This window comes from Lepisma saccharinum, chromosome 20 (assembly GCF_977018435.1).
Source record: "Lepisma saccharinum chromosome 20, izLepSacc3.1, whole genome shotgun sequence".
Taxonomy (NCBI): domain Eukaryota; kingdom Metazoa; phylum Arthropoda; class Insecta; order Zygentoma; family Lepismatidae; genus Lepisma; species Lepisma saccharinum.
In genome coordinates, this window is record NC_139248.1 from 64,751,823 (window position 1) to 64,764,306 (window position 12,484).

The 12,484-nt window shown below is 40.6% G+C and overlaps 2 protein-coding genes across 2 annotated transcripts in view; both read left to right on the forward strand.

The window, feature by feature from the left end:
- Positions 1–12,484, forward strand: part of Root (ciliary rootlet coiled-coil, rootletin) — a 345,133-nt gene that overhangs the window by 49,935 nt on the left and 282,714 nt on the right. The gene's annotated exons all lie outside the window — the stretch shown is intronic.
- On the forward strand, positions 5,594–8,143 carry LOC146003303 (uncharacterized). Its single transcript, XM_083141552.1, has one exon. It carries the CDS (start codon positions 5,728–5,730, stop codon positions 7,369–7,371), a length of 1,644 nt encoding a protein of 547 aa, XP_082997678.1. The 5' UTR covers positions 5,594–5,727; the 3' UTR covers positions 7,372–8,143.

Genomic DNA, 12,484 nt, shown 5'->3' on the forward strand with positions numbered 1-12,484 from the left:
AAACGAGACATGTAAGAAAGAAAACTATGAAAAAGAAGACAAAAAATTAAAGAAATGTATCCAAAAGCGAGATAGAATAAGGAAAGATGTTAAAAGCGGACAGAAAAACGAAAGGAACGTATTAAAACCGAGGCAGAAGAAAGAAAGGCATGATAAGAGAGAAGAAATGTAAGAAGAGCGAAATAGGGAGGAGAAAGGTATGGAGAGTGAGACACGATAATGGTAAGGTATGAAAAGATAGAAGGAAAAATGTATCAATAGCAACACAATAGATAGGAAATGTATTAGTAGCGAGACGCAAGAAGAAAGAATGGTATCAATAGCGAGACAGAATAGAGGAATGTATGAAGAGGGAGGCGGAAGAAGAAAGGTTTGAAGAGGGAAGCAGAAGGAGAAAGATAGGTATGAAGAGGGAGTCAGAAGGAGACAGAAAGGTATGAAGAGGAGGCAGAAGAGGGTAAGAAGACAGAGAGAGAAGAAGAAGGTGTGAAGAGGGAGGTAGAAGAGAAAGTATTAGAAAGTAGAAGATGAAAGTTATGAAGAGGGAAATAAAAGAAGCAAGAATGTTATGAAGAGGGGAGTAGAAGAAGAGAGAAAGTTAGGAAGAGGGAAATAGAAGAGGAGAGAGAGTTATGAAGAGGGAAGTAGAAGAGGAGAGAGAGAGTTATGAAGAGGGAAGTAGAAGAGGAGAGAGAGTTATGAAGAGGGAAGTAGAAGAAGAGATAGAGTTATGAAGAGGGAAGTAGAAAGAAAGTTATGAAGAGGGAAGTAGAAGAAGAGAAAGTTATGAAGAGGGAAGTAGAAGAAGAGAAAGTTATGAAGAGGGAAGTAGAAGAAGAGAGAAAGTTTTGAAGAGAGAAGTAGAAGAAGACAAAGTTATGAAGGGGGAAGTAGAAGAAGAGAGAAAGTTATGAAGGGGGAAGTAGAAGAATAGAGAAAGTTATAAAGAGGGAAGTGGACAAAGAGATAACGGTACGGCGATGGAAGTAGAAGTAGAAGGAATGGCATGAAGAGGAAGGCGAGAGAGAGAGAGAGAGAAAGCTTTGAAGGCCGAGACAAGAGATTATGACGAACGAGACAGAAAATGAACAGAAAAATTGAATCGGCAAAGTAAACTGCAGAAAAGGAACACTAAGAAGAAAATGATACTAGCAGGGCAAGAAGGAGAGACAAAATTGAAAATGGAGGATGTACGTATATTAGAGAAGGTAAGAAGAAAGATAATTAAATAAATTAGATTTATATTGAATTCGTGTGAAATTAAAATTAAAACCACATAAATGCTGTGGAATTTTGGTCGTTTTCCATCGATACTTCCAACTCTTTTGCCCTTGGTCACGACCTTCTTTATCCTGTATCCTTCATCATGTACATTTGTTCAAGGTAACTTCCTACGAAAAGTACATTATATTGCAAGATTTTTGATGATATACTGGAAAGTTAACCACGTGAATTTTCGGTCAGGGATCTTTTAAAACTAGTTTGTGAAAACAATTCAGAACATTTGTTTATTATCTGCAGGAAGACATATGAAGGTTTATATTATTGGTATGGTAAATTTATGGAACTGCACTTATCACCAGAGCTAGGAATTTTAGGTGCACAAATTTGCCAATAAAGGTGCAAAAAAGGTGCCAATTTTTGTACAAAAAAGGTTCTAAAATAGGTGCTGATTTTCAGATGTAAAATTTATTGTGAGCAGTGCATACATACATATATGATTCAACTTGTCTGGATAAACTTAGAGTATTCTCTGGTTTTAAATCGTTTAATATAAATAAGCAAAGAAAATTCTCTGATACATTAGAAAGCGACATAAAGGAAAACTGCTTCTTCTTACTTGCTTATAATTAGTTATCTAGAAAACTGTTAAATAAATTACATTCAACATTTCTATGTTATTCTGAGTGAGGCTACATCTGCGTTCACTAAGCAGATGCTTGTAAGTTGAAAAAGAACGTTCAACGTCAACACACGCAAGCGGTGCGTATTTTGTTTTCAACCGGTAATCCACATCCTTGTTGGTTGCGACTTCTTGAACATCAGGGTTTTTGGCTAAACTTTTTTCTAACTTTTCTTTCCCGACCCCTTGCAGCTCTCGTTGCACATCCATCAAAACAGCCAACTGTGCTTCCTTTTCAGGACACTGCTCCTCCAGTTTTGTGATTGCAGTAGTAAGGAAAGAGAAGCCATGTACAATATAGAGTTCATCTTGCAATTCCTGTTTAAGTGCAAGTTTTTTGGCTTTTTCTACAACTGAGGAATCACTAGGCAAAGCATCTAAAAATTTCGATATTGTATGGAAATGGTTGCAAATAAACACTGCATCTTTTAACCATGTATCCCATCTAGTGAGAGGGTGGTAGTGGAAGTTTCATAATTTCTACGTACTTCTGATTCTAGAAGTAGCCTTTTTCAGTATTTTCTTAATGCTAGAAACAAATTCGTTCACATCTTGTATATTCATCTTTAAGAGCTTCACAAACTCGATGCAAAGCATGAGCAATGCAGGTCACATGTTTTAAGTTAGGATACATATTCTTCAGATTAGAAAATGCAGCCAACATGTAAGATGCTTAGTCTGTAAGAACTAACCACACACTATCATATTTTACGCCCGCCGGCCAAAATACAAAACATGCATCATTGAAACTTTGCATTACACTTGCATTATCTGTTTTGCCGAGAAAATAAGTTTTTAAAAGCATGGGTTTCACTTGATGTCCATTGAGAGGTGCTACTAAAATGTTCAAAACGTACCTGTTTTGCCTATCTGTGGTTTCATCTACTATAAAATAGACTGGAGGTCAGCTACTACTTGCCTGATCTGTGAGATTTTAGCTTCATAAAGAGGTTGAAGGTAAGATTTCCTTAAGGTGCTCTCATCTGGAACGGACTTCCCAGTATATTTTTGCAAATAAGATTTCATGACAGGATTGTTAAGTTTCGAAAGAGGTATTCCACACGCTATAAATGTCCTTGATGTCTCACTGAAAAATTAATTTGTATTTCTGGAACTCGAAGATGCAAGCGCCTACCAATGAATTGCTGTCGCTTCCCACCTTTACCACCTCGTAGTTCTTTATTCCTGACGTGCTTCCCACTTTGTAGATGCTGCACAAACCGAGTGCGTTGGTGTTTGTCATCAACAGCAATAGAAATATCACACACATCACACCTCAGAACAGATCCATCACTCTGAATGCCGTCACCGCTAAACTGTTTAACAATGTCCTGCAGTTTCCCAACATTTACTTTATGTTTTGGCATGGTGAACAAGCAAATCCGATGCATCGATCACAGACTGCAGTTACCTTGCTCGCTGAGACAGGAGAAGGAAACGAAAACAAAACAGCTTTCATACAACAATTTGTAAAAATACAGCATAGGACAAAAAGAGCACAACTTCTAGCAATTGTAATGCGTCATTGTTGGCACTGTTTAAAGTCCGCGTGCTTACTACATTAACGTCCAAGAACTGAAGAAAGCTGCTTCATTGTTGTGCGGTAAACAAGAATCGCGTGCCAAGAAGCCGTGCCTTGAATGTGGGTGGGGTTAAACAGTGCGCGAGTTGTATTTAAAAAATTATAAACATGCAAAAAGGGCGGAAAGGTGCAAAAGGTTCTGAGATCATGAAAAAGGTGGAAAGGTTCTGAGATTGTGAAAAAGGTGCAAAAAGGTGCAACCGAAACATCATGAGTAGAGTTCAATACGTGCTTATTTTGGGGATGAATCACTTTTTTACCCATTTTCACACAAAAAAATTTAAGGTGCAGCACCTGAAATTCCTAGCTCTACTTATCACAACAAAATCTCCACGGCCCAGTGGTGAAATAGATATGCCCGTCAATTTGCCCATCGATAAGAGCAATGGAAGTCCGTCCTCAATGGACATAATCATTCAGTGTTAAGTAGACAAAGCACACTACTGACTTACGCCACTATCTTGCAGTAATGTAACTGATAACATCAAACTGCATGTCACTGTGTCAGTCATAACAGAGTAATACGTTGCTATATGGTTGGTAATAACTATAATTTTGCTGTTTGGCGTGAGAAAATGCTATTGTTGGGGCTGTGATAGAGATATGATTCATGGTTGCTTTGGTACTATCAGAAGCAAAAGTGAGTTGCACATAGAAATGAAATTACCACTTATGTTCGAACTTTTTGTCGTGCAGTTAATGGGCAGGAATTTCCCCGATAGCGTACTGGTAACGCTCTAGCCTTGTAATCAATAGTTTCCGGGTTCGACTCCCGGTGAAAGGACATTGCATGGTGGCTTGGACTATATGTTCAGTCCCGATTAGTCTACGTGGACATAAGATAGACAGAAGACAACCAAACCTCAACTTCTTGCACGTAGTACATACACCCTGGGCTGCATTTTGAAAACTAACCAGGCTCTACCGTCTGGATTCACAACCAGTATAATCTACGGGCTATAAATGTTTGTCCCTTCATCCACTTCATCTCATCATCTTCATGTTGATGATTAGCAAAAAAGTGGCAGAAAAGCGACGTAAAATGATACAAACCAATCAATCAGTCTACTTAAACAAAGAGGTTAATGGACAAGTTTATAGTCTCGGGTCCAGCCGTAGATTATAAGATTGATGTGTGTGTCTCGAAAGTCAGAAAAACAGCGGCGATTAATTGGTGCGCTGACCACGCTCCACCCAATGAAAAAGCCGCTCTGGCAGTCTCTGCTCCTTAGAGGGTTTTGCGCCATCAAGTTTAGTTTTAGTAAACAAGTAGTGCCTTTGAAGTCTTCTCTATGCTGTCGTAAGCTAATCGCGACTGCACCTACAGTTTAAAGTGGACACTTTCACCGGGTTCGAACCCGGGATTCCTTGCTTACAAGATGATGGGATTGTCAGTATGCCATCGGGGAGGACCTATATAGGAGCATTCCAGCATTACGTGTGTGGCATTTTACACACATCATCTAAGGTTCTAGACATGAGATTGGATGAAAATGTTTATGATGAACTGATTCGATAGAATTATGAAGTTATTTGTGGTGTTTACTTAAAAAAAACCTTGAGTATGATTACATAGCCTGAATGGATGAAAAGCATTAACAAGATTGTGTTACCCGTGTGATGCTTTAAAGACGTACGAAAATTTGTCTGTGAAGCATGTAGGCTACATATGCTTGTAATTTTTATTGTTAAAATATGCAAATTATATGCATTCACAAACATTGAAACCTTAATGCAAATAAAAACAGATTGATTCATTTTATTATTTACAGTGAGTTGAATCACTTTTCGTGGAATGCACCTACAGTTGTTTTCGTACGTCATATTCAACAGATGTTTTTAATGAAATGCAAATGTAATTTTAATCAATAACTACATTTCCAACAGAGCGGTAGTAGCGAAAATGCGTGAAGAACAATGATCACATTAATGCCTGCATGATAGCAAAAGTTCTAATTGACTTTGAAATAATGATCATCGCGGGTTTTCTCAGCCGTGACCTGGCTGGACTCAGTCGAGGCGAGATAAGGCGCGGGGAACGGGGAGACGAGATCATAGGGCAGGGGCATAGAACGAAGAGTCCACATAAGTAAGATGGTTCGTGGTCTCCCACGTCATTGGTAAAGTATAATTCATGGCGGCGAGTGAGCTCAGCGCCGTCATTCCTCCGGTTGACAGTGGCAAGTGACAGTCGGAAACGTGCTATGCAGTGAAGTGGTACCCTGTCGTGATATCTGTGGCGATGCCGGCGTGCACCATTGAGACCGTCGCTAAAGTGTGGCCGCGAGAACGTAGCGCTTCCGGATCAGGATCGGACCGGGCCCGAGCCGGGTCAAACAGCTCGTCCGAACCGACGTCGCCCGAACCGAGCAAGGCACCGGCGTTCGCACCTAGCACCAGCGACAGCGCCCCCCTGGAGAGGAGCGGCTCCCCCTTGCTGGACGCCAACGCCTCGCCCGAAGTGAGGATCTTGGGACGGCTGCTGGGCTGGTATCCTGCCATCGTGATCCGTTTCGTCAGGCACTTGCTGGCGACGGTCGTCTACCTGACGTGGAGCCAGTTTCTTCTCTTTGCCCCCACTCTATTCTTCTCCGGATGGCTCTGGTTGTTCTGGAAGACAGTGCAACTCCCTCTCACCATCGTCAAGTGGATGCTCACCGTGCTACACACCCCGGCGTGGGAGAGAGCTCGAAGGAAAAGAACGGTTCTGATCAGTTCCGGGAGCAGCATTCAGGCGCTTCATCTGGCCAGGAACTTCTATTCGGCCGGTGCCAGGGTCGTGGTCTGCGAAGTAGAGGGCCTGTTCGGACTTGCCCGCTTCTCCACGGCGGTGCACAAGTTCTACACCGTCCCACGCCCCGAGGATAAACCTCAAAACTACGTTGGTGCCCTGTGTGATATAGTGGAGAAAGAAAATGTCGCCTACTACATCCCAGTGTCCTCAAGCACGACAGCGCACTACGACGCCCAGGCCAAACCCCACCTTGAAAAACTTGGGTGTTGCGTGTTTTGCCCTAACGTGAAAGAAGTGTGGGTCTTGGACGATGTTCACGAGCTCCTGAGGAGGACGCGTGACAGTGGGTTGCCAATTCCTATTTACTACAGGATTTCATCTAAAAACCACCTCATGTCCCTCTACGGCTGTGGACTCCTCAGAGAGGGTAGGCACTACATGACTAGTGTGGGACCCTTCGGCGCCTGGAACAAGTATGAACTTGCCCTTCCCAATTCTCGCCAAGAGTTCTTGCGGATGGGGTTCAACCACGACATCAGCGAGGAGCGACCGTGGGTTATCGTTCAAGATATCTCCGGTGAACATTTTATTACCTGCACCACAGTGAAGGAGTCTCACGTTGTGGCAAACGTCACGTGTCGTTTGGAGGAGTGTGGCAGGCTGGTCCCCGTCGAGCACCCGGAGATCCATCGCTGGATAGAGAACTACATCCACAACATCCGACGACCCGTCAACGGTCACCTGAGCTTCAAGTTCGTCGTGACGGAGGTGAGCAGGTCGCTGGTGCCGCTCGGGTGTCGCGTCGGCGTGTCTCTTCCTTACATATGCCACAACAGCCTCCACCCGAGGACGGTGTGGAAACCGTGCCGCCATTTCGCGCACCAGCACTCCAGCGTCCCCATGATGGGCAACGAGGAGCACTATTGGATGCACGAGACCGTGTTGAACACCCTGCGCCATCCGAGCGTGAATTCGTTTTGCAACCTTGCCCACACGGTCCTCGAAAAGCACGAGGCCCTGTTTGTGTTCTGGGACCCTCTTCCATACTGTGCCTACTACCATTTCCAGCTGCCCTTCAAGAACATGTTGGGACTTGTACGCGGCCAGTATCATCTGCAAAGCGGCCGGAACGGTTACGTTAGAACGTCGTGATTCACAAACAGTAAGACTGTCCTGAAAATTTCATACATGCTGTATTTCATCCACATGTTTTGGTCTGGATGTATTTATGTGACTAGTGAGCACTGTGTGATGAAGACTGTAAACTTTGGAACAGTGCTTCGAAGTCGAGTGAATGTTTCACCTTTCGTGTATATTGGAGTTACTGCTACGTAACAAAGAATTGCATTTATTATTTTTAATGCTCATAAAAGACTGCAAGAATTGTTTGAACGTTTATATGGACTTAGTGATTGATGGTTCATTTGAAGTTCCTGCTATTTCCAAAGATGCTAAGTGTTAGTATTGTTGCTTGTAACTTATAACGTGTGACTGATTGTAAGAGTGTGTTATAAAAAAAGAGCCTGGTTGTTTCGTATCTTTGCCGAATCTTTAATGAACCAATGTATTATTTAATTTTAGTTTCACACATAATTAATTACACTTTATGTTGGAAAAATATAATTAATTTAAAGGAAACAAACAAGTAATTAAGAGACTGTATGTATGCAAGGAGTCAATTGTTTAGAATGATTTTTAGCTTTTTTCGGTTATTCCTCCACGAGCGTTTTGTTTCAAAGTAGGAAATGATTCATGGAAAGCAGTTAAATATTCTCTAAACTGTGCTCTTCTGTAGTAAAAGATTAATTTCGGAGCCCGTTAACAGGACGATTTTCTGTACAGGAAACTCTATCCTTGATATACTGTAAATAGCTTTTGTGTTTGAATTTATAAATATCTGTAAAATATATGACAATACTTCTTAGCAATGTTTTTATCTTATTACAATTAATGATAGGTAAACAATACTTCGAGACAAAGGTTTTCGTTTTGAAGTGCAAATGTGTAAGATGATAAGATGTTAACAGTAGCAAGGTAAGCATGTGTCAGCTGATTACAGAGAAGACAACATGATCAATTATACCATAACTACAAGACCTTGTCTTAAACTGACACCTTCCTGCTAGCATATGTCTTCCATTCCACGTATTTATTTAATGTAATCACTGTACATGCCATGATTCATGATCAGCTTGTTTTATAAGACATGGCATAGTAAATGTCTCAATTTTTGTAACTAATCACGAGGATGGTTAAAGTTGGTAAACTTAATTGGTAGAATATTAATCACAATTCATAGCATTACTGTTGGATAACGGAAACATGAATTTTGAATTGAGAACAAACTTTATATTAATACTTAGGAGAATTTTATGTTCACACTCTCTCTGTACTTCATTAACATTCAATATGAAATAACAACATTATATCCGTGAATATTTTAGGTTTTGGTTTAACTTGGCTAGGCATGGCATGTGTATTTCATTGTGTTGTTTGTTTAATCTAAAGTTAATTAATTAAATAACAAAATACCACATTATATGACTAGCACTTTTCCCATTGCAATTATTTAGGAATAAGTTAACCGTATAGTCACACCAAAAATGTTTCAAATTCTGTAAACTTTATGTCTATTGGGCTAATGCTGGGTGTGTTTTTGGTTCAGATACTGCTATTTTTCCCAGTGATGAAGCTATTCAACTAGACATCGCGATTTTATTTTCATAAATGAGAGACAATCAGTATCATAAGTTCAATGCTTTCATGCTGTTAAAGTGGGTACTAGGTATCATGCATGTTTCGTGAATATCTCGTACAATTCATGGCTTTAATTTACATTAACTTTAGCATGTTGCAATTTTTACCAAATGGTTAATTCGTATTTCATCGTTTACCTGGAGGCATAACTAATACTATGACAATCATAGGTGTTTGTTTGTGTTTATGTTTCGAGATGAAGTTGACGAGACGAGACTATCTCTCGGCAACTATCTCTCAGACGAGAGAATGAACGCCGGAAGCTCCTATGCTCCATGCACATGTACTCAGGATGAAATTTCGTTTTCCGATTCTGTGAAGAAACTATTGGTGTGTCCGGAAAATTGTCGCAGGGTCAAACATAAAAATGGAAACTTCGTTCAGAGAAATTACTTGCCCTCTGTACGCTGCAAAACTGTGTGCGGTGAAAGGGCATATATTTTGCTTACACTGTGCATTTCGAAACTCGAGACAGACCTCGTCACACACGAGGCACCATCTCTATACGCATGGAAGTAAAGCATTTGTGCTTTATACTGCTTCCATTGCTGGAAAATTACAGCAAGTTTCGTATTTGGAAAAATAATCACTGTTCGCACTGACAGGGAGACTAATCAAGACCTAAAATTTTAGAATGGAATTCACATCACCCTATTCTATCAAAATCCAAATCCATATGCTTGAATTATGCTCTTATGCTTTTGTAATAATAATTCTCTTTCCTTCATCCATGCACCATTGCTCCTCATACAGTCTTCAGTTCTCGTTGCGTTAAGCCCACTTTATGGTCATATAGACTAATAGTGAATCCGAACTACCGTGCAGTCAGTATGCCTTCGCCGGGCCGCGAATCCGGGATATAAGGCAATCAATTAATCTGCAATTAGGTCAATATTAATCATTGTAAATGTGGATGAAACTGTGAGGCTGAATCTGGCTCTTGTACAGTTGTGCAACTTGATCACTTATGGTAAGACAAAATTAGTAATGCTTAGGAAATTGTTTGGTCCTAAAAGAATGCACTGTAAGACATTACATAATGTATCGTACGCATGGGAGAAGATGGAAACTCAATGGTAAGTGTCTCTTGGGGAAAGCCTACAGCCTACAGTTCGTCGTGCGAGAACCAGAGGGACGTAACTCCAATTTATGAAATTTTCAGGAGAGCGAAAGTAATGTATTCTCAGGAATATGTCTGACTCTTAAAAATAGTCTGTAAATTTGGAGATAAGTGAATCCACCTTGCTGCTAAGGGCTAGATTAGATATGTTGATCTCACTCCAAATAGAGCTCTTCGGAGGAGATTATTCAAACAAAACTGAAAGCAGCAATTTTGGAGTTACTCTCCTCTGCGTGTCATACGACGAGTTGAAGATGGGACTAGACAGAAATCGAGAATGGTAATATGAACTTGAATGGTAAACTATAGGGACGAATGGGAGTCTTCCACATCCGTTGTAACAGAGTTTTATATAGATAAATGGTTTCACTTTATTTAATGCAACCCCCGCCCTTCTCCACTTCCCTTTTGCTTTTTTCCTACCTCACTCTTCGGAGTGGCTAGCCCAGCGCCCTCCGACGCCAGGTGCCCCTGGCTCAAATGCCAATCTGAGCATGGGTGTTCTTTGTGAGTGTTCCTTTATCAGTTTCGCCATAGCATCACTCATCCTCATCTTCGCGATTAGCCAAAAGTGCCAGAGAAGCGAAGTATAATAAACCAAGCCAATCTTCAACTCTCTGTTACTCACGCGTCATTATTTCTGCTTTTCAGTCTCCCTATCTATTTCTTTGTCTCAAACCTAACTCGCTCTCTGATTTCCTCTTCTTCCGCTATGGCTCGTTTTGTTTTGTCTCTGTTACTGTCCCATTCCCTGGCTCTCAATCTCCACAGTCCAAAAGTATGAAACAATTATCTCCGTAAGTGTCGCATACGGTTATTAAACTTTAGCTACTTGGCACATTTTTTCATATTTTTATTTTTAATTATTTTTTTACGAAGTTTGATTAGAATTTTCCAATCCCTTCTATCTTTTTTCGTTTTTATGCTCGTATATATCTATCAACTTTACGTGGATAGTTTCACTATCCCTATGAGTACCTGCTTACTGTCGAAATAACCAAAATTGCTTCGCCAACTCTTTAAAAATAGTCGTGTCTGATACGGGACATTATTTACGCCTTAAGGTCAACCCTGTAATCTGTGTATCCCAGGACGAGAATAACAATTCATTCCAAATGAGCATATCAAGGGTCCAAGGGTCAGTTGCTCATATTTTGCTTCGTAGGCTTGGAACAGCACAACGATTGCTTAATCTGAAGTTTTGTGTTTATGTTGTGAATGAGTGTGAATCTTCAGATCCTGCTAGGAATTCTTCGGGTTATTGAACACAAGGTATTTTCAGCTTTTCTTATCTTATCTGAAACATAGTTCATAATCAACTGATACTTATTGATTATGACAACATCACCTGTTCTTGGAGCGACTTCCAAGATATGTGTGTATGTGTTCTAAGAGTCCAGTTTCATCAAATCATCACTTACCATCATTGTCACGATTAGCCAAACGTCCCAGGAAAGCAACGCTAAATAACAAAAATGCTTGCGTGTGTCTATATATACATACAGGGTGACAATTAATGAACTATATGAAATAAAACCGTCATAATTTCTGAACGGTACGCGTGATGACGTCCAAACTGCGTGGCTGGCCACAGGGCATGATGGGAATTCGTATGCGTATGCGCACGCAACGTGTTGATGTCGGCCATTTGCAAGTGAAAATGTCCTGGAGGAGTATTTTGGGGACCGCATTCTGGCTCTGGGGTACCCAGAGGCCACTTGAAGGGGGCTGTGTTCAGGACAAGGTGTACAGAAATAACCCCAAAACCATTGCCGAGCTGAAAACTGTCATTCAGGAGGTCATCGATGTTTCGACACTTCAGCGGGTCATGCAGAATTTTGCTGTTCGTCTGCCCCACATCATCGCCAGAGATGGCAGACATATCGAACATGTCATAACCTAAATCCGAATGTCTGTAGTGCCGTTTACATGTGCAATACAGTTTGTGTACTACGTGGTTTGTCACTAATTTTCGTTTTAATTCATATAGTTCATTAATTGTCACCCTGTACATATAGAAGATGGACCATTTAAAAAGAAGAGTGACATTTTCGTACCAGGTTTGCATTTATTTCAATATAATCGGAATGGATAATACTACTAAAAAGAACAATCTTTGTAGAAGAGAGCATGAATTCTCCCCATGTTGCAAGTAGAAGCTGGTTTTTAAAGTCGATTATAAACCAGATACGATCTTTTTTTTTTAAAAAAAATGATAAGTATTTACAGAATCCCAAGTATTCCTTATGAAGATGTAACTTCAGCTTCAATTTACAGCTAATCGAAAGAAGTTCCGACTTTTTCCATCACAAACCAAATCTTCAACCTATTCTATTTTCGTTCACATGTTTTTCTACGCCATGGGAAGTTTGATATTCCCAAGAGAAC